The 20535-nt window shown below is 44.1% G+C and overlaps 2 protein-coding genes across 4 annotated transcripts in view; one reads left to right on the top strand and one right to left on the bottom strand.

The window, feature by feature from the left end:
• Positions 1–1348, top strand: part of GFM2 (GTP dependent ribosome recycling factor mitochondrial 2) — a 17888-nt gene extending 16540 nt beyond the window's left edge. For both annotated transcript variants that reach the window (XM_044446448.1, XM_044446449.1), the window contains one exon: positions 397–1348. In XM_044446448.1, coding sequence (XP_044302383.1) covers positions 397–525 — 129 coding nt within the window. In that variant the 3' untranslated portion in view covers positions 526–1348. The remainder of the gene's footprint in view (positions 1–396) is intronic.
• On the bottom strand, positions 1318–19833 carry HEXB (hexosaminidase subunit beta). 2 transcript variants are annotated; one of them, XM_044446450.1, is made up of 14 exons: positions 19538–19833; positions 16970–17121; positions 14941–15006; positions 13353–13399; positions 11917–12027; positions 10919–11020; positions 9102–9231; positions 8050–8230; positions 6489–6575; positions 6173–6245; positions 5041–5215; positions 4126–4216; positions 3096–3200; positions 1318–1575 (listed from the first exon to the last, which is right to left on the bottom strand). In XM_044446450.1, the coding sequence occupies exons 1-14, from the start codon at positions 19816–19818 to the stop codon at positions 1512–1514; spliced, it is 1665 nt and encodes a 554-aa protein (XP_044302385.1). In that variant the 5' UTR covers positions 19819–19833; the 3' UTR covers positions 1318–1511. The 2 variants fall into 2 exon arrangements, with proteins under 2 accessions (XP_044302385.1, XP_044302386.1); XM_044446451.1 differs by lacking the exons at positions 16970–17121; positions 19538–19833 and adding an exon at positions 16789–16807.
• Positions 19834–20535: the final 702 nt, after the last annotated feature.

The following is a 20535-nucleotide window of genomic DNA, read 5'->3' on the forward strand; positions in this document are numbered from 1 at the left end:
CAGTGATGCAGCTTTGTGGTTCATGGATACAAATGGTCATCTTCATTTAATTTTTTCTTTATTTTTCTAATTTTTTTCTATAAAATGGCTTGTGTGCCAAGTTTTCATTTGTTTCAAAAGTTAAATGCCATTTGCTGTTTTCCTAATTGTTTTTTCAAATACATCTAACTTTTACATAGTCTTGGTTCAGCTCTGCTTCTACTCACACATTGACACACAATCATGGCACTGTGTTGGGGCTCCTCCTTTGTTTAAAAACTCCTCAAGGTGTTCCTGTAGAACATCTTTTCCTTGTCTTTGAATTAGTCATTGTCCTCATGTGAGTTAGAGCATGTTTCAGTGGATAGAGCTTATTTTGTGATGTATTATTAATTCCATATTTTGGTTTTTTCCTAGGGTTATGCAACAGTTTTGCGCACTTTGACATCTGGCACTGCCACCTTTACATTGGAATTAGCAAGCTACCAAGCAATGGGCATTCGTGAACAAACAGTTCTGCTTAATAAGAGGAGTGGTTTGGCATAACGTTAATGAACAAGGACTTGTTTCCCCTGTGAGACTAAAAGAGGTTTGTCTGTTCCAGTTTCATTTTGTGATTGGAATAGATTATATGCTGAAGGACTAAAACTGAAACCGTAGTCAACTGCTAGTTCTGCGTTTTCTGTATCATTACATTGCAGGCTAGTGGTTTTCTACTTACAGTGAACTGGAGTTCACAGTACTTTCCTTCCAGTATTTAAATGAAAACTGGTACCCAACCAAAGGAAGCCATGTCGAGAAAATCCCTTATAAAAGATGTTGTAATCCTTGAACGTTTGCCTCTAATTCTGCACCCCACCTAACCTAGATCATCAGAACATTATCATTCTTCCATCCACCCACCCAGTCTTTGCTTATATACATCCACCCCTCAGCCTGAAATATGTACCTCTTTCCCTTACTGTGTCTGCAGTTCTCCTCTGTATGGTCACTCATTTCCTCTCTGCTGCCTCCCTCCATGATGTACATAGAATAGGGGAAGGCAATTTGGTGTGCCATCCAGACATGTCGTACTGCAGCTCCTGGAACCTCAGGCAATTGGCCCTGCAGGCTCAGGCTTACTGAAATTATAGTTGGAAACATCTGGAGGTTGCTTACCCCAAGTCAGTCTTACTGGCCAGTTTGTTCTTCTTGCACCACAAAATAAATGCTGTTTCTATTGAAAAAGAAATCATGGCTGTGTCACGGAGCTGGCACCTATGGTGTATGATTTTCTATTTCATTAAGTGGGGAAAAAAGTAGTGTTTACAGCTGGATTATGCAGGGATTTCAGCCACATTGTTATTAAAACAATTTTATTTAAAAACTATCTCTCATACTCTTTCATTGTCAAAAAAGCAATTATTTTGAAACATCTGAAAAGAGAATTCCATCATTTCAAAATTAAAATAGAGTACTTCAGTGCAACTATTCAGCCAGGAATGGGCAGGCTTCCTTCCCAAAAGGCACTACTGTAAGATTCTGTCAGTATGTTATGGGTCTCTTTCTTCACTGCGACAGTATCCAACAAATAAAGGCTGTGCTGCTATTCCACGCCTGTGGGTGAGATAGAAAAAGGTGTGATTTCACCTTTGGCAGTAACAACAGTCCTACAACTTAGCTGCAATTAGACTTACTAAACCGCTTTGTGAAACAACATCCCTTGACTTTGCTCCTGGATCAGTGTTCCCAGGTAGCAAGGAAAAGGGCTTAGAAATCTGCATGTTGTAGCTTTATTTAGTTCATGAGGCTAAATAAAATCTGCTTCTTTTTTTACATAGTTTTACTTTGCCAACTGACTAATCTCTATCCTGTGTCAATGCTGCTCAAATGTTGGTGCTGCTTTAAAAAAGGGGAGGGCAGCATACCTAAAGCAATCTGGGTAGTTCATATTTATTTACAGTTTTTCTGTACTGATGATCAGTAAACTTCTCTTGTGCAGCTCCCAAATAAAGCCATGAAACATGCATAAATCTTAAGTGGTTAAAACATCATGAGACTAAAAGCAACACTAGAAAAGAAACAGTGGTGCAGCCAGCTTAATGCATTATGGCCCAAAAGCCTGGAAAAATAACATCCTCAGCTGGTGCTGAAAGGTCGTTGTAAGCAACCAGGTGAGCTGCTGTTCCAAAGGTGTTGCACAACCAGGTGCTACCATGGAAACGGCCCTCTGCCTTGCAGTTACCTCTCCCACTCCCTCACTGGGGAGAAACACCCAGAGAAAGGCCTCTGAAGAGCCTCTTTGTCACTGCAAAATGTGTATGTGCCTTTTTCTTGCTAATATTTCACTCCCAACTGAGTCTGTCCAAAGCATTGGCTAAGTAGCTACTTTAATTAGAACTGAAATGAGTTTGAATAATTTACCGACTGACCAGAAAAACAAGCCAGAGACTCCTCAGCAAATCTATAGCATTCAGATTATTATCCCTGAAACTCAACTTAGCTTTAAATCATGCTGTATAATAGGCAGGTGGATTGCTTGTATCCTTCCCTCACCTGAACTGCAAGTTGTCAGGCTTGTGCAGTTGTTTTTTTTTAAAGAGCCATCCTGTGTAAACTGCTTGGGTAATTTGGTCAGCTCAACAATGTTCACTAGAATCAGAACTAATGCTAGGAACAGAAATGGGCTTTCTGGCAGCAAAGGAAGAAATGCTTCTTATGTTAAAGAGGTCTTAAAGGATGGTTTTTGTTACACTGGAGAAGCAGGGAACTAAGCTGTATGACTCCAGATTCTGCCAGTCTGACTCTATGAGGTATAATATATGTTCACTTTTTGCATTTTGAATTTCACCAAGTGTTTCTCTGAGGGAAATGCTAAAATCAAGTAAGCTGAAAATAGTGTTTCTACTCTTAGTCTCATGGGAAAAATCATGAAGCCCAAATCAGAAGGGTACTGCTTTACAGTTTAGGATCTGAATAACTGAGTTCTGAGCCAAGAGATCTACAGAGAATCTAGATGGAAATACTCTGCTAGATACTTAGTGCATTCCTATACATGGGACTTAAATGGAGTTCAACAGGAATGTCTCCCAGGTATGGTGATACTGGATTGCAACCCGCCTCACGCATTTTCTCACCTCAGCATGCGGCAACGATGTTCATTTAGTCTCTTATAAGCATCTGCAATATCAGTGACATTTTTACTGCTCCAGAGCCTCTCGCCAACAGCACTTGCCCGAGGCCTGGAATTACAGTAGAATTAGGCAAAGGTTAAGCATATTTTTAAAGAGCCAATTGGTTACTGTCCCTCAATTTGGTTTTAACACATTGAATTACAGCTTCCTTTTCTATGAAGCATGACAAACCAAACAGATGTTAAATTGCCTGATAAAAATGATCCTATTTATGCACTGTATTATTAATCTTTTAATATTCAAACTTCAAATCAGTCACCACATACATTATACATTGTAATGTACACTGTACACAGAAGGTATGTGGGTTTATGGCCACATGTTTTAGCTTTCACTCCTTGATGGTACAAAGACTTTATTTAATTGCCAAACTAAATTTTGTGTTGGCAGTCATGTTGGACAGTAGGCATGCTTGTCCAGAAAACTTAAATCAGCCCCTTTACTGGGTTATTAATGGATAGTCACAGAGGTTTCCAGTATATGTAGCAGCTTACATTGCCCTATAGGACAAAGCCTGAAGCTGCTTATACAGAAATATCCCAATGTTGGAGCCTGCAGCCAATTAGATGTAGCCATGGCACAATTTCTTTTTCCTTTAGTCTTATGTTAAGCTCGTTAGTGCTGTTTTCTGCAGGTAGTTTGTTGTAAACCCATTTCCTCCCCTGCCCTTGTTTATCATTTATAATGGTGTGAATTAAGGCGTTTGGACTGTTAGGTTGTAGTGGCAGGCTGACACAATGTGACTTCTTGTATCTGAGTGTCATCTTGTCTTCCTTAGGACTATTCTAGTCAAAGCTGTGGCTCCCAGTCAAGGAAACTCCTTTCAGGATATTCAGATAGGATAATGAAAGAAAGGAGACTGCGCTAGAAAGCAAAGCTGTTGATGGACAGCCTTGACACAAAACATATCATTAAGATCACATCAAGACCATTAAGCATGTGTGACGAAATATCAATACACGAAGAACTATACCAGAGTCTTGGGGTGAGATTAGTTGCATCCACATATTCTCCCCAGAGGCAAGCTTCTCCACCAAGCACCAGCTCCTTCTGTGATTTGCATCCTAGGTTTAAGGAAAATAAGAAGCACTTGCTCATTTCATACTCTGTTGGCTCAGTCTAATACAAAGATTAGTATTCTACTTCAGAGAGGAAAAGTTCTTGGGACTGTGGGAGTATTCAGTGTGCATGGAATGACTATCACTTCTAACCCCAAATGCCATGAGCATGCCAAAAACAACATCCAGCTGGTCTGGCTTGCAAACTTACCCCAGTTGGTAGCATCTTACCACTGCCAGATGCTGTCTAGGCAACCATTGGGAAATCTGAAGCCCCAGCTCTGGCCTTGGAAAAGTGCTGCAAGGGTGGAGCTGGCACTCTGAAGTAGAGCATTCTTCCTATGCCCCCCTCCAGCTGCCTGGTTCTTTCCATGCAGGCTGCAGCTCGAGAGTCACAAGTGCAACTCCAGAGCTGTTGCTGGGGTGGGGTGTGAGGGTGTTCCAAGGGAGGGGAGAAGTGGAGTTCTGCTAAGATACAGGGAGCCCCAGGAGTGCCTTGGCTGCCACCATTCACAAATCAGCCATCTGCATGTTTTGAAACGGGTGGAAAGTGGAAGCAATCCCTGCCTCTGTGCGCCTCCTATCGTCTACTGCATGCCAGTAAGTCTCTGAGTTCAGAGGATTTGGGGTAGCCACACTGGAAGGCTCCCCAACCGGGACTTCTGCAAACCAGCCTTCTCCATTGACAAACTGGGAAGTTAATCCGGGTGAAAGAAGCAGGGTAAGTGGCTATGAGTCGATTCATGCAACTCTCTGACTGAAATCAATATATGTCTTAACACCGATCAGATCAAGTCAATAGTAAAAGACAATAGAAGGTTTCAACCAACCGGGGAAGTCTAGTGGTTCAACACTGTAGTATTTCTTCCAGTCCTGGCCATAACTAATGAGGTCTAGGTACCAAGGTGCTGCCAGGATTGCCTGGTGTCCTTCCTTTGTGACTTTTCTTAATTCTTCTTGATACATGAACCCCATCCACACTTCAACTATTGTGTCTGGCTGTAGCTGAAAATATTGAAATACAAAGGTTTTAGATAGCATAGCGTCTTAGCACAGACATCTGGGGAGGGCATTCCACAGCCAGGGTACCACCACCAAAAAGGCCCTCTCCTTAGTAGTCCCATGCCCCAGCTTATGTGGTGGGGGATTCTGGAGAAGAACCTCTGAAAATTATTCTAGGGGCCAGAAAGGCATACAGTGGTACCTTGGCTCACAAACTTAATCTGTTTCACGACTCTGGTCGCAACCCAAATTGGTCATGAGCCAAGTCAAATTTCCCCATAAGGTTCAATGTAAATAAGGTTAATCTCTTTTAAATATTAAAAAAAATCACAGGGAAGATGGGTATGATTGCGGGTGTGCTCGGGGAGGAGACGGGCATGATTGCGGGCATGCTCAGGGGGAGACAGGCGTGATCACAGATGCACTGGGGGGTGGGAGAAGGGGATGATTGTGGGCACGCTCGGGGGGAGAGACGGGCGTGATCGCGGGCACACGTGCAGGGCTCTCTGCACAAGCCGACTGCTATCACTGCCATGTCCCCACCCCCCAAGCATTATCACAGCCATCTCCCCACTCCCAGCATGACCGCGATCACGCCCAAGTAGGGAAGACAGGCGCGATCGTGATTGTCACCCGATGCAGAGTTCGCGACCTGAGGAAAAATTTTTCTGAAATTTCTGTTCGCGACCCCATTTGGTCGTGAACTGAGGCACTCCTGAGCTGAGGTACCACTGTATGGGAGAAGGACCTTTGAACTGCACAGAACAGTGACATGGCAAGTTGGATTCTGTGGAAGAGGTAAAGCTGCTGCTTATACTGTCTTGGCACAGGGTATCCCTAAATTAAACATTTGCAAATTTTGTGGTCTAAACATGCAATAGCTTCACACTACTTTTGCACTACTCCTGCACATGAACATCACACTCCAAACTAGAAATCAGATAATCTCTCAGATCCTACCTTCACTGCATTATCGAAGACTTCCTGCCAGACTATAGATTTCTTGTTAAGAGAGGATACCGTGTCCAATATTCTAGGAAAAAGAGATTTAAAAATGATTATAATTGCTTATTTATTAGATATATACCCTACCATTCAGTCAAGATAGACTCCCAAAGCAGCCTTATATAGTTAGTCTTCTATAATTAAACTAATATTTTGAGATTGCTGGGTGGCTGTACGGTTGTCTCATCCAACCATTGGCAGCTGATTATATTGTGTGTGGTCCTCCACACTGATGGTGTGTGCTGAAGGGTCTCACTAGAAAGAAACTCACTTCTCAATATAATAGGATTCCAGTTTTGCATAGCTGTACCAGATCCCTTGCTTCTTCACGAACTCTGACACATTAGGGTTGGACTTCCTATAAAGGGAAAACAACTTATCAGGAAAGGCTTCCTCACTGTCACTAGAGACATCCAAAAAAAAAAAAAAAAAAAACTGGACAGCCATCTGAGTGGCATGGTGTAAACTGTTGTCGTGCAACTGGAGGGGGTTGGACCCAATGGCCTTCTTGGTCCCTTCCAGCTCTACTATTCTCTGATTCTATGAAAACACAAGTATGCTTCTTTCCTCTAGGGAAGAATGGGATGCACTGTGAACAGCAAAAGTTGTTGCAACCACCATACTCCAGAATGCTTGCTGAAAAACACTTTTAATGTTTTTAATTATCACACATGAAGAGAGATTTTAAGCTATACCAGCTATACATGTGGTAAGTCTCTCTTTTACCTGTATCCAGTGCATACTCAGGCCATGATTTAGCCAAAGTGAAGCATTTCCAAGTCTGACTGATCTACTTGTTATTTGCAAGTGCAATCCAATCCTCTTCAGACACATAAGCCATGATATCAGAGCCAGAAAAATCTGATGTATGGCCTAGTCAAGGTATGGATGGTGCAGGTTTCACAGCAGGTCATGAATTGCGGGGAAGCAGCTACTCCTTCTCCCCTGCAGTTAGAGCTAGTTCAGGAAAAAATGCTTGAGTCATCCCAGCCCATGGAACATTGATAGGAGTCTAGAAGAGAGACTTGACTAAGGAAGAACCATGCCCACCGTATCTCCCAGGCAATAGTAGTAGCTGAATAGGCTAGAAGAAAAACAATTAAGTAGAGTTTTTGACTCCCTGCTAAACTTTTCCATGTGCTCTAGATTCCAAACTGAGGAGTGAAGAACTCTAGTTTCCCACTCCCTTCCTAAAAGCTGGAGCACAGGCTAAAGAAGTCTGCAGGCACTGACCCCAGATGCTCTCTTGCTTGGAATGATCTGGAGCCCCAAATGGCTTGAGATTCAGTCTCAGTTTAAACTGCTGGGCTTTAAGACCTGTTGGGCTCCTATTTCGGTTGTCTGGGTTTATTTGAACTTGGGCTTGCGAAGTGCTCTGTTCCATGGACTCTAGTAAGGCATCTGCATGTGCATCCTGCTGTAATAAAGAAGTGTATGGTTTCTTTAATGCGTTGAGTTGCTAATGCTGCAATGGGTTCGGGCCTAACAACCTATTTCTTGTGTTGTTTGTTATGTTCAATCACAAGTTCTTCCAAGCGATCTCAGTCCCAAACTAACTAAAATCAGAGAAACTACATGGATACAAAGCACCATGCTCAGTTCTGCATGCAAGCAGGGCTTCTGGGCTCCTCCCCAGTCTGAATACAACCTCCCATTTTGTTTAACAAACTGCAGCCACAAACTCTGGGGGACCACAGCATAATGCAGAGGTCAAGGGGAAAAGCTAGGGTAAATGTAGATCCTGACCTATATAATTATCACTTTTGTCCCATATTACAACTAGACAGATCTCAGACACAGGAACATTATAGACTTTTAATGTCACACTGTACCAACAAGTGAAGTCCACCTCATCTCCTCCTAAGTGGATGTAGTCATCAGGAAATACGGTGCCAATTTCTTTGAATAATTTTGCCATGAAATCGTAAGTTGTATTCAATATGGGATTTATAGGTCCATACACGCCACTCGGATGTTCTCCATTGTAGCATGGTGTGAGGAGATCTTTTTGCCCTTAATTAAAACATGCAAATAAACAAAACATGTATGCTATTTACACCTTACAAAGTTGCATGTTTATTTCAAAAACAACTCCAGTAACTTAAATATACTTTTTTCAACAAAATCAAAAATATAATGTTTCAACTTGCACTTTGCATGGTGAATACAATTACTATGGAACACAAGACCTGCAAAATTCTGACTCAGAAGAGGTCTGCATTTCCTTGATGCTCTTAGTCATTTTATTCCAGGAATCAAAGCTTTCTGTTCTACATTCAAGGCTACCATTTTAGGATGTAATCCTATGCACATTAGGCAGAAAAAGTCCCACAATTCCCAGGATGCTGCCAATTGCAGGATATTTTTTTTTATCTAAATGTTCATAGGATTTCACTCCTCTAAGTTAATAGAGTTTATCATCATTATGAAGCAAAAAGGAAAAAAAGCAGTGATTAATAATAGAGTACAAAGGCAGATTTTCTGCAACAATCATGTTAAGAAGCTCGATGCATTTCAAGGCTATATCCAGTTTTTCATTAGGAGATATCAAAAGGCCAAACCACAGAAGCCCAGTTCGTCTAACTCAGTCTTCCTGCCGAATTTTGGCTTGGTACCCCTCAGACGTGCTGGGCTACCTCCCTAAATCCCTAGGGAGCATAACTAGTAGGAGGCTGGCTGGGGATTCTGAGACTCATCGTCTAACACATCTGGCAGACACCAGGTTGGGGAAAGCTGAAATAAGTTACATCTGCATTGGTAAGAACTGTGAACGGCTTTGGATTTACACTCTTTTTCATAATAGTCTGCATTTGCACTCAGTTCATGGTTGTGTCATATGTGTAGCTTCAGTATCAGCTGCCTTTCAGAAGAGCACACATCTTACCTTTTCCCCAAGACTCTGTATGTCCTGGGGTATCAAATTCTGGAATGACTCGAATCCCTCGCAACCGAGCATATTCTAACACAAGTGAGACATCAGTGGGAGTGTAAACGTGATTGTATGAATAGGCGCCCTGTGAAAACATCCGTGGAGACAGGTCAGTTACAATATGCCCGGACATTGTCAGTAATTTTAAACAGCAGAGTAAATTTATAGTTGTTTTGTGCCATCTGGTTGTTTTTGACTTATGGTAGCCCTAAGAAAAAAATGCTTTCCAGAATGTCTTTTAAAATAATTTTAAAGCAATTTACAATACAACATGATACAAAAACAAAAGAAGACAGACATTAAAAGATGAAATAGCACGTGAATAATTCAAACCCTCATTAGTAAAAACATCTAAAACCAGAAAACACAAAATATAAGAATATAGAAACTGGTGGTTCAGTTCACACATAATGGAAAAGCACAGGGTATTGGTGCTCTGTGTGAGCCGGCCCAGTGCCTCCTGCTTGCCCACTGCTTTTGCTTTGTACCTGGTTTAGCAGACAGCTCAGGCATCCCGAGTTTTTACCTGCCACTTTGGTCTGTTGGAGGGAGAGAACAGCCCACCATTTACCATTCCAATAAGAGCTGCAGTCCAAAACATCCAGGGGGGCCACACTGACGAAGGCTGATGGCTGCTAAGTAGCTTCATGCATGATGAATGCTGCCTTCAGAAGTATTCCTTTGGCAGGGATAAGTCTGCAGTTTTGCCATTTTGAAATAAAAGTTGCACCTGATATTGCCCACGTGAGAACACAAAAAGAGTCCTGCTGGTTCAGACCATCCAGTCCAGCATCCACTCACATGGCTGCCAGTCAGCTGCTCGTGGGATTCCACAAGCCAGACTTAAGTGCAACAGCACCAGCCCACCCAGGTTCCCCAGCAACAGGTGTACATAGGCCTATTGGAGGTGCAAGAGAGTCACAGGATTCGGCAGCCACGGATAACCTTCTCCTCCATGAATGTTTCCAATCCCCTTTTAAAGCTGTCTAAGTTAGTGGCCATCACTACAACTCATGGAAAAGAATTCCATTGATTACCTAAGTTCTGTTGTGAAGTACTTCCTCTTCTCTTTCCTGAACCTCACACCAATTAACTTCATGGGACGACCCTTTGGGTTCTAGTATTACAAGAAAGGGGAAAAAATGTCTCCTTTCTCCACACCATGCATAATTCAGGTATCAGGGAAACCTCAAGGTACCTAAACAATCCAAAACGTCTAAGAACAGTTTTTGTAGCTGAAAGCATCAGATATGTTTTCATAAACCTACAACCTGTAATCAATGCTTTCCTATAACTTGAGGTTTCTCCAGGAAGCAAAGAGGTGGCAATGATGAGGAAGAGCACTAGCAGCAGTAACAGTGACAACAGAGGTGAGAAAGTGGACGCCTAGAGGAAGGGGACCCAGAGAGGAAGGGGACCCAGTGAGGGTATCTTACCACAGGGCCATCAACACCTGCAGCTGCTACTGGCTGCCATGGTGCTGCGCCAGTAGCAGAAGGAAGCACTTTGACGATACCCAGGGCTGCCTCCATACCTGCAACAGGTTTTCACTGCTGTTTTGGCTGCAGCAAACCATACAGCTCTGAAAACTGCAACAATGACTGAACTGTTTAAATTGAATGCACTTTGGCCCACTGTGCCTTTGAAATAACTTGCACAACATGTGATTTTCTTTCAAGTTTAAGTTTCCCAAAACGTTGAGGGAGGAATGTTTGTTTGGTTCAATTTTATGGCAGGGAATTATCAGAAGGTTTTGTATGAGATGTACTCACCTGGCCACTCAGTTCAGGAAAAGTTACACTCTGGAAAGGAAAGGACTGGTCATCCACAATGTGCCAGTGCAGGACATTGAACTTGTTGAAAGCCATGGCATCCTATGACACAGGAGGCAAAATGGGATTTCATTAGGCACTTGGCATTTCAGGAGGGACTTTTAGCCATCACTTCAGCAAAGTCTGATTTCAGTCATCATTTTCAGCGTCCTCCTGAGTCTCAAGCAAAATGACCTCTCCCCTTCTTCTCCAACTGCTGCCATGCTCCAGATCTCAGCAGACCTTAGCAAAGCAAAATATTTTACAAGAAACTTAAGTACCCTCAGAAACTCCTAAATGACATTTAAGTAAACAGCCTTGGATGACATCTCTCTCACACCATCCACTGTTTCATTTCTATAAGCAGCCAGTGAACCTGATTTTAAAGGTCTGGTAGCCAAAGCCAAGCATTAATGCTCCTTTCTAGAGGTTGTGGCTCATCTGAGCAGACAATGCACTCCATGAACTAGCTATGCAGATGTCTAGCCAACCAGCACTTCCACTGTAGGTGAAAGTGACAGCTGCCGATGCATCATGTTTGGGATGACCACCACCCTTGGATTTTGAAAGACAGGCCTGGGGAAACTCAGGCTTGGGCTCCTGAACTGGTTGGCTGCCTTCTACCCAGCCACCCCATCATTCAATGGATCCCGGCTTTTGTGCAGTTTTCTTCCTGTTCTAAAAGAACCACAGAAGAGTCAAGCTACAACGTGCTAGTATTTTTCACACTTTGGTCCTACTCTTTTGTCTTTGGCTCTGCCCACCACTAGAACGTGGGCCCTGATGGCTTCTCCAAAATGCAGCCCATTTTGGGGCTGATATATCAAATATTTCAAATCATTTTAACACTACCCTTTTTATTTGTAAGGTAATACAGGTTTTAAATTAAAATTGCCATGCTAGCAGCTGCAGAGGATTTATTTTGAAGGGGAAGGGATCAGACTTGACTGCCAACTTACCAAATTGGTTAGGATAGATTTCAAGGGCAAGAAATGCCTTGATGTATCAAGCAAAATTCCTCGATAAGCAAACCTTGGGAAGTCGGCGATGTCAGATTTGTTGATAAAGAACTGATTAAACAAAGAGGAACAGAAGGTTTAGAAGATGGCCAGATTTAACTTTCCTGCTCAAGTATGACAACATACACAGGAAAAAAAGAAATGCATATGGCATATCTAAATAGAACAGAGTCCATCTTAAATCCAACTTTCAAAATATTTACATAAGCTTACAAGCAGTAGTCACAGAAAAGAAATATCTTGTAATCATGCCTGCCTTCAGTACTTGTATTTGAACTTATTTCTCTTCATATTCCAGTGAAGAATTTGCTTTTTAAAAAGCTTAGGTAGGTGCAAATTCACCAGCTTCATCCCAAATTCCATTTCAAACACAAATGTTCTTGAGCTATTTCTGGGTAGGCGCAACCTCTAAGGTATCTCATGTCCAGGTTGCAGAGCTACTAATCTTCAATCTTAACATGAAGAAAATTAGCCAAGCATTTTTGAAGTATATGCAGATTGATGGCTTTGTCAAGAAATGCAGCTAAATCTATAAATTGCACAGCAGGTACAAAGGTTCGTAAAACTGGACTGAGTTGCAAAATATGAGCTCTCCAAGCAAATATACCACCTGGCCTGCACATTCCTAGAGTCCTCCTGTCTCAGTAAACAGAGGCATGCAAGACTCACACCAAGTCAAGGGTACATTTGCTCACAGCTGTAATGCATGTCTGAGCTCCCACCAGATCCCTTCAGTATCTTGAACCTTTAGCAGATTCCACCCTTATTTTCTGAAGCCTATCTTAAGAAAAACAAATGGAAAAATTTTATATTGTGAAATGAAAGCTAACAAATACTCAGCACACCACAATGAAAATCGTGTTCTATTGCAGCCTTTAGAATTTGGGTGCTCTCTAAATGTTTTTGGTCAACAATGCTCAGCATTCTTGTTCATTGGCCATTTTGAAACTGATGGGAGTTGATGTTCAAAACATCTGGAGGGTACCAGGTTGGAGAAAGCTGTTGTATGGCTTGGCATGAAGTGACAGCCATCAATTTGGGTTCTAGGCCAAAAAAGACTATATCTGGAAGGCTACAAGGAGCCCGTGTGGATTCTGAAGCACAGCTTTGATCTGCTTCTGGCAGCCACCTCATACACACTGCGGCTTTCAAACACTCTCCAAAGTATCCCAAACTACTCCAAACACTTCCTAAATCTACAGTTGTTTTGCATCACAATTCCCATCATTCCCAGCAAGCACAACCAACTGCTTTGGAGGACACAAGATTGGGGAAGGCCGTAGTCAAACCTGAAAGCATTAGTAACAGTTGTCCAGTATGTCTATAGCCAAAGAAAACTCCAAATGACTAGCGGTGCCATGGAGAAGGATACTTACGCTTCCACAGTCATCTTCATTTACTAGCTGGCTGAATGTTTCTAAGCCTGAAAGTCAATTAGATTGAACTGTAATTCATAACTGGCAAAGTAGCACCGAAGCCATCTGAAAGCACATTGGACATTCCAAGGAAGCCATTTGAAAGGAAATACGAGGTACAAGCATACAAGTAGCCTGAGCTCTCCCTAAATGCCTGGATCTCATCCAAAATTGTTGCGGGAGGGAGGAAGCATGCTTTCCTTGTGGTAAAGGAGTATGCTTTTTATGCTAGGAAAGAACGAACATCTCCCCACAAGGAATGCTCACTTCTCTGCATTGGATGAAGCAGGGAAGCATGGGATGAGGAAGTGCCATTCACTTGGGCTTCCTCTCTCACTGCTTGAAAATATCAGCCACAAATATACTGGTCTCCTATTGCCTAATCTCACGGATACATAAAGCACATAGGACTGATTCACACCATGAAATCTGGAGGTTGTTTTGCAGTCTAGACAATGTTTGTGCATTTCCAGGTTGAACCTGCCCTATCGCATGTCAATCTGCCCTCATCCATGAACATAAATTGCCATCATGCACACGTGATTTGAACTGAAAAACATCAGCTCACTTTAACACTTCAAACCCACATGAAAACTTTATTAAGGGGAAAAACTGACATGACAAGGCAGTCTCCCCGACCCAGGTACCATGGGGGTGGAGGGAGCTGCCCCTGTTGATGGGAGTTACATTATGGTAGTTGTAGTACTGCATCTGGTATGTTTTCATACCAGACTTTCAGACTTACATCACAGCCCAGTGCCCTCCGTATGTGCTAGACTACAGCTCCCATCATCCCCAGCAGCTCAGGCTCCACTGGGACTAACTGAAGTTTAGGTCACCTGGTGAAGCTTATCTTCAGAGTCATCGATCGATGGCTACCAGTGGATGCTACCGTTAGCATCAGAGACAGCCTGGCCACAAGTACCAGTTGCTGGGGAAGATGGGTGGAAGGGAGCGGTTTCCCTCACCCCTTGTTTGTGAATTTTCCATGGGCATCTGGTTGGCCACTGTGCAAACTGAATACTGGACTGGAAGGCCAGCACAGCTCTTCTTACGTTTGGTAGACTAAGGACAGATGAAATGAAGTATTGCCAGTTTCTAGCCTAATGGTACTATATGAGCTTAGTATGTAGCAGACCCCTGGTTCAATCTGTGGCCCCTCTAGGCTGGGTTAAGAAAAAACCCTGGAGAAACCCTGCCAAGGTGGGGCTACATGGACCACATGTCTGACTTGGCGAAATGTAGCTCCCTAGGTTCACACACAATAAAACCACAGGATTCATTGCGACAAGATGTGGTGATTACAAGTGGCTTAGGTGACTTTAAAACAGAATTTGACAAATGCAAGGAAGAAGAAATGCAAGGCAACAAGCATGAGTCATCCCATGTGCCCAGTGGCAATATTCTTCCTAGAACAACAGTGTGGGGAGGGAACAGGGGAACTGGCTGCATTTATCTTGTTTTGTATTTCCCAGAAAACATCCGGCTGTCCATTCTGGAATAGTCCTTTGGTCTTAAACAGCAGGGCTCCTCTTATCTTACAACTCACCTCTCAAAGCTCCCCAAACTTTGCCTGCTTTCAGCACAGCTGCAGGTTCTGATACTTGGAGCTGATCTTTAAGGGAAAATGGCAATAGTGAGTGACCTTTCAGTAAGAAAGACTATGAAATGATCCATTACTTTCCTCTACAAACAACATTTTTGGCAGCAAGCTTGCACGCAGACTATGTGAGATCAATGTGCCAGACTGCAGCCAGCATAATAAACTGCTTAGCTATAACTCCTAGAAAAAAGAGAAATACTTTCTGGTCCACTGATGATCTTCATATAGCCAAAAAACCAGGGAAGGCAACCCTTTTACTCTCCCAAGGGTGGCACTTCTTTGCAAGTACTGTTGGGTGCCACATGGGTGGGTCAGGGGCAACGGTAAATGTGTCCCGAGTCCCTGCTTTCTTCCTCACATGCTCTTTCACTCCACCCCCACACTTACCTACTCACAGATCTACTCATATGGACTGGGCAGGGGGAATTTATCTGTTCTCTCCCCCCATGATCCTGATAACGTTTCCTGCTTAGATGGGCTGAGGCAGGGAAGGCTTGGGCAGAGTTGCCTAGAGCTCATGTGCAGCTCATGGGTTGCCCACTTAGGTCTCAATGGGTTCTTCTCCCAGTCAGCCTGCAAGACAAACACAGCTCAGGCCATGCATTGTTTTTGCTGCCCTGGTAAGCCACAAAAGCATAAACTTCTCTGATACCACTGCCATACAGGCCTAGAAATTGTGTAGGGCTGCTCTAGGAAGTTTCTTAAAATGAACAACTCTTCCCAACAAATACAGGGAGTGTGCTGCCCACTTAGAAAACACTGCTGTTTCTTCCCATTTGCAGAGAGTATCCTGTATCATGGCTCTTGCAAAAGGCTATCTAGCAACCTTTCGTAAGAACACGCATGTGCACGCAGAGTGATGAAAATAAGAAGCGAAACCTTACACCCACTTCGCCTTGGAACACAGGAAGCATTCGAGGCCATCAATCCATGCAGGTCTATATGCCTGAGTCCATTAGTAAATCTACTATAATTAACAGGAACACACTCAAGTACTTTATATTTGTAAAGTGCCCAGGAGAACGTGGTTTCTTATATATCAAAATGGCACCATCTACACATATCAGGGAAGTAGAAGGTTTGGTAGAAGAAACATCTTTAGGAAAACAATTTTTTAAAGGGGTGAGGGAAATTCCCGAACCAGTCTAACCAGGTGTATTCCATGGCAAAGGAAGGCTGACTGTTGGGAAAAGTGGAAAACCTGGTGGGAGGGGAGTATCCTTGAGGAAGGCAAAGCCAACTGACTGGAACTCCCGACTATAACATCTCGTTGCCAACCCTACTTGTTTTCATCAAAACCTCCCATTATCCAACTGTACTAGATTTCTTTGTAACTTGCAAAAGTGCCTGAATATCTAGGATTACTGCATGAAGCACTGACAAATGTCACACAATTCAGCCTGATTCAGAATCTAAGCTTCTACAAAAATATTTTAGAACTAGATAAATTTCAAGAGAAACATGAATAGAGCTATCAATCTCCACAAGCCATAGAATTGTAGAATACTAGAGTTGGAAGGGGCGAAAAGGCCATCAGGTCCAACCCCTGCTCAGTGCAGGATACCAAGTTAAACCATCCCTTCCAGATGGCTGTCCAGTTGAATTCTTTTGCACTGAGCCAAGCTATTTCTGTCTATTACTCAGCTAATAAACTGCAAAATAAGCAGCTGACTTATTACAGTCAACCTTAATGGCTAGGAAAACACCCAGTGCCCAATTATATACACAAGCAATACTATATACAAGCAAGAAAAGAGACATTCCACAGAAGGATGTAACGTAGCCTTCCCCTACCTGACACCCTCCAAATATTTTGGACTTCACCACCCAGTATTTCTAATCTTTGTCCATACTGGCTGTGACTGATGGGAGTTTACATGAAAACCTGAAAGGCACCAGGTTGGGGAGGACTGTTGCAAGGAATCAACATATTTAGGAAGGAGGTTAGATCCATCCACAGCATCAAGATACTTACAGGCTTCATCTGATGTAATGCTAGGATATTTATCACATTCAGAATCCTCTGAAGTGATAATGACCTGAAGTGAGGACAGCTCTGCTTCAGAAAGAGGTTTCTCCTTGTCACTGTTCTGCCATTTGGAGTATCCAAATATGTATTCATAGTATCTGGAAGTGAATCCACAGGCACATAAAGACACACAGATTGTTCACTTTCTATTGACATCACATAGGCCCCACACTGATAGGCTCTGCGGGAAACAGACTGCCTAAAAAGGTGGTAGAGGCTCCTTCATCGGAGGCGTTTCAACAGAGGCTGATGTTTTAGTAGTGGATGCCCTGCATCCACAGGGGGCTGGACTCAAAATCAGCTCCGCAAGTTACTTCTATGAATGCTCCAACTTGATTAAGATAATGATTTATTTACACAAATGCTCCCCAGTGTTGCAGAAAGCTACCAAGGTTGGCTGTTGTTCTTTAAACTTTTTGCTGAGGTGCAACTTGCATCTACTTATGTTTTTGGAAGTGCCTGCTGTATTATGAGCCTTTGTTTTTGTTTGTGCATCTTCAGTTTAAATTGAGCATTGAAAATAAAATTTATTCAACAATGTTTGAAAACCACTGTTTTATTTCATCTACCCTCAAAGGTTAACATTTTGTTACTGCAACCTTAACATGGTAAAATTCTGATCTGTGTAAAAAGGTTTTGAGGACTATTCTGCTTATATCCTCTTTTATTAGGTCCTCATTCACACTTGCTGCAATCCATCAGAAGGTGAGCCATGGTTAATTAATGGACTTCAAGGCACCAAACTTAACAAGCCAGGGAAAACTACTACTGTTTACAGAACACTTCTTTAACCTGCTGGCCTCCAGAAGATTTGGACTACAACTCCTATTGTTCTCAACCAGCATGCTCAATGGCTTGTGCCATTAGGAGACCACCTTCCCCCACAAAGGCTGCCCTGGTCTGTATGTTTGGAGCACAGAAGTGCAGCTCACTATACCATGGCCTCCTGATGTTCATTTGGCTGTAGTGTGCAAGACGGCCTACTCCAAAGTGGCAACCAGCACATGGAATGAAGTCCCCAGTGAAATCAGGAGGACTTCCAGGGTTGTGCATTTCCACTATTGAGCATTTATTGTAAGCCATCCCAAGACGTTCCCATAGGGGACGGGATAGAAAAACTTTAAATAGATAAATAAAAATGCTAGTAACGCAAGACAAATTGCTTTGCTTGAGCATTTTCCTGATTGATGTTGTGGCCAGCTACTCCTGGTCATGGTTATTGCTTTGTTACTGCTTTATTAGTCAGTTTTATGATAGTTTATCGTGATTTTATCTTGTGACTCACTTTGGGATTCAAAAAAGAGTGCCTAAGACATTTTCCGAAATAAAAAGAAAGAAAATGCCAAAGGATGTTGACTCTCACATCACTTCTAGCTATGATGACATCTTATCACAGGAACTTTTGTGTGTGTACACACACCCACTCAGTTGGGTGGAGGAGGGAGAAACTAAGGGTACAATCCTGTGCATGTGGAACATTAATATTTAAAATTTCCTTATGGAAGCATATTTTCACATGTTAATGGTAGAAATTAACATTCTGTGCACCCTACTCTTGAGAATGGATTCTTTACACTATCCTTTACACAAGGCAGATAACAATCCTGTAGCAAACAAACAAGCAATTGAACAATAGATCCCTACCCTAATTGTGAGTGCTTACAGGCATCTGCTTAAGAAACAGTGGTGGACCTTGGTCTGCGCTGTTGCAATCCTTGCTGTGCCTTTATCTGGAAAATACACCAGCAGTAAAGTTTATATACTGCTTGCCAAAAGCACATGAGTCCTTATGGGTGGGGGGAGGAAAAAAAAAGTTGATGCCCCAAGGGGCACCTCACCAAAAGGCCCCTGTGATAGAGTCACAGGACAACAGAGCTGGGAGGGACCTTAGGGGACCTTACTTCAGCACGCTGCAAGTTGCAGCTAGAGGTGGCAGACGGGTGCCCTTCAGATGATATGGATTCCAACTCCTATCTGGCCCAGCCAAGGTATTGTGAAATTGTTGTTTTAAAAATCATGTGGGAGAGTGAGGCACCACATATTGCCTACTCATGAGCAATAGGATCTTTGAAAGGCATCTACCATGCCTCTGCTAAACTGCCTCCAAGCCAAAGAGAGCTGCTGTGACTAGAGAGGGTTGTTCCTCACAGCAAGAATTATCTCCTGCTCTTCCCCCTCAGCAGCCCTACTAGTCCTGTCCTCCAAACACACAGAGGACTAGTATGCTCCATCTGCTCTGTAACAGCCCTGTAAGACATCTCGCAGCTTTCTCCTACCTGGAACCCTCCAGGGATTTTGAACTTCAGCTCCCTTCAGACCCCGCCAGGGCTAAGGCCAGGAATTCTGGGAGCTGTAGTCCGAAACATCTGGACACACCAGCCTGGGGGAAGATACCCTACCCACTTCTGCTCGCGCTCGTTCCAGCTTCAGGTGTCCGCTCTCCGAAGCCCAGGCGGGCACCTGCTGCATGTCAGGTCTAAGGCGCTTCCCCGGAAGGAGGAAAGAGAAGTTCACCTGCGGAAGGCATCCTGCAGCAATGCGCAGCGCGGCCCTGCCGACGAGCCCGGACCGTGGACGATCTGGAAGCGCCTGGGCGCAAGCTGCAGCCGGGCTGGCCAGATGTGGAGCGAGGCGGGCAGAGGCCAGAGGGAGCCGGGCGAGGGCGCGCCCAGCGATGCCTCCTGCCTCGAGAGCAGCTGCTCCTGCGCTTCGGTGGCCGCGTGCGGCTGCTGCAAGGACGAGGCGGCCAGCGCGGAGATCCGCAGCAGCAGCAGCAGCAGCCCGAGCGGCTCCATGACTCCGGCGCCCGCCTCCCGCCGCAGCCACAGGCCCATCCGCCGCTGCCAGAGGAGAGGGAGGCCCCTGGTCCCCAGCGACGCCGCCGCGCTCCGCCTCCTTCCTCATCCCGACCGCCCTGAGGAACAGGAGAGCCGCCCCTTCGCTGGGGAGCGCAGGGTCCGCAGAGAAATGCACGCAGGCGCGGGCTCGTGCAGGCCGGGAAGACGCTCGCTGAGGACCCGCTGCCACCTAGCAACGCCCTCCCGAGAGGGGTCTTTCTGCTCGGGCGAGCCTCGCCGACGAGCACGGCCGAGGGAGGGCGGCCCTTGGGAAAAGCCGTGACAGAACAATGCTCGCTCGCGTCCTCCCCGCAGCACGCATTGTCCAGCCTCGTCGCGGCAACACCGCAGGACCCCTCGCACCGTAGCGCAGGCGAGCCCGGCCATTCCGCTCCCACGGCCAAAGCAAATCCGCATAGGGAGCAGAGAGGGCGCCACCTAAAGGGCGCGACTCCATGCCAGTTTAGACAAAAAGAAAAGGCCTACAATTCCCAGTATGCCCCTGGCAGCATGTGGGGGGGAGGAAATGGGGTATTAGCAGGGCCACGCTATCATTGTCCATTGCACAAGCAGCTGCAAAAGCAGAACCTTAGTTGGTTATGCATAGTGCACAACTTGTGCATAATTTGCGACTTTGTCATTCTGTCAGCTCAAGGCATTCAAAAAGAAACTGAA

This window comes from Varanus komodoensis, unplaced genomic scaffold, assembly GCF_004798865.1.
Source record: "Varanus komodoensis strain SLA01 unplaced genomic scaffold, ASM479886v1 scaffold5, whole genome shotgun sequence".
NCBI lineage: Eukaryota > Metazoa > Chordata > Lepidosauria > Squamata > Varanidae > Varanus > Varanus komodoensis.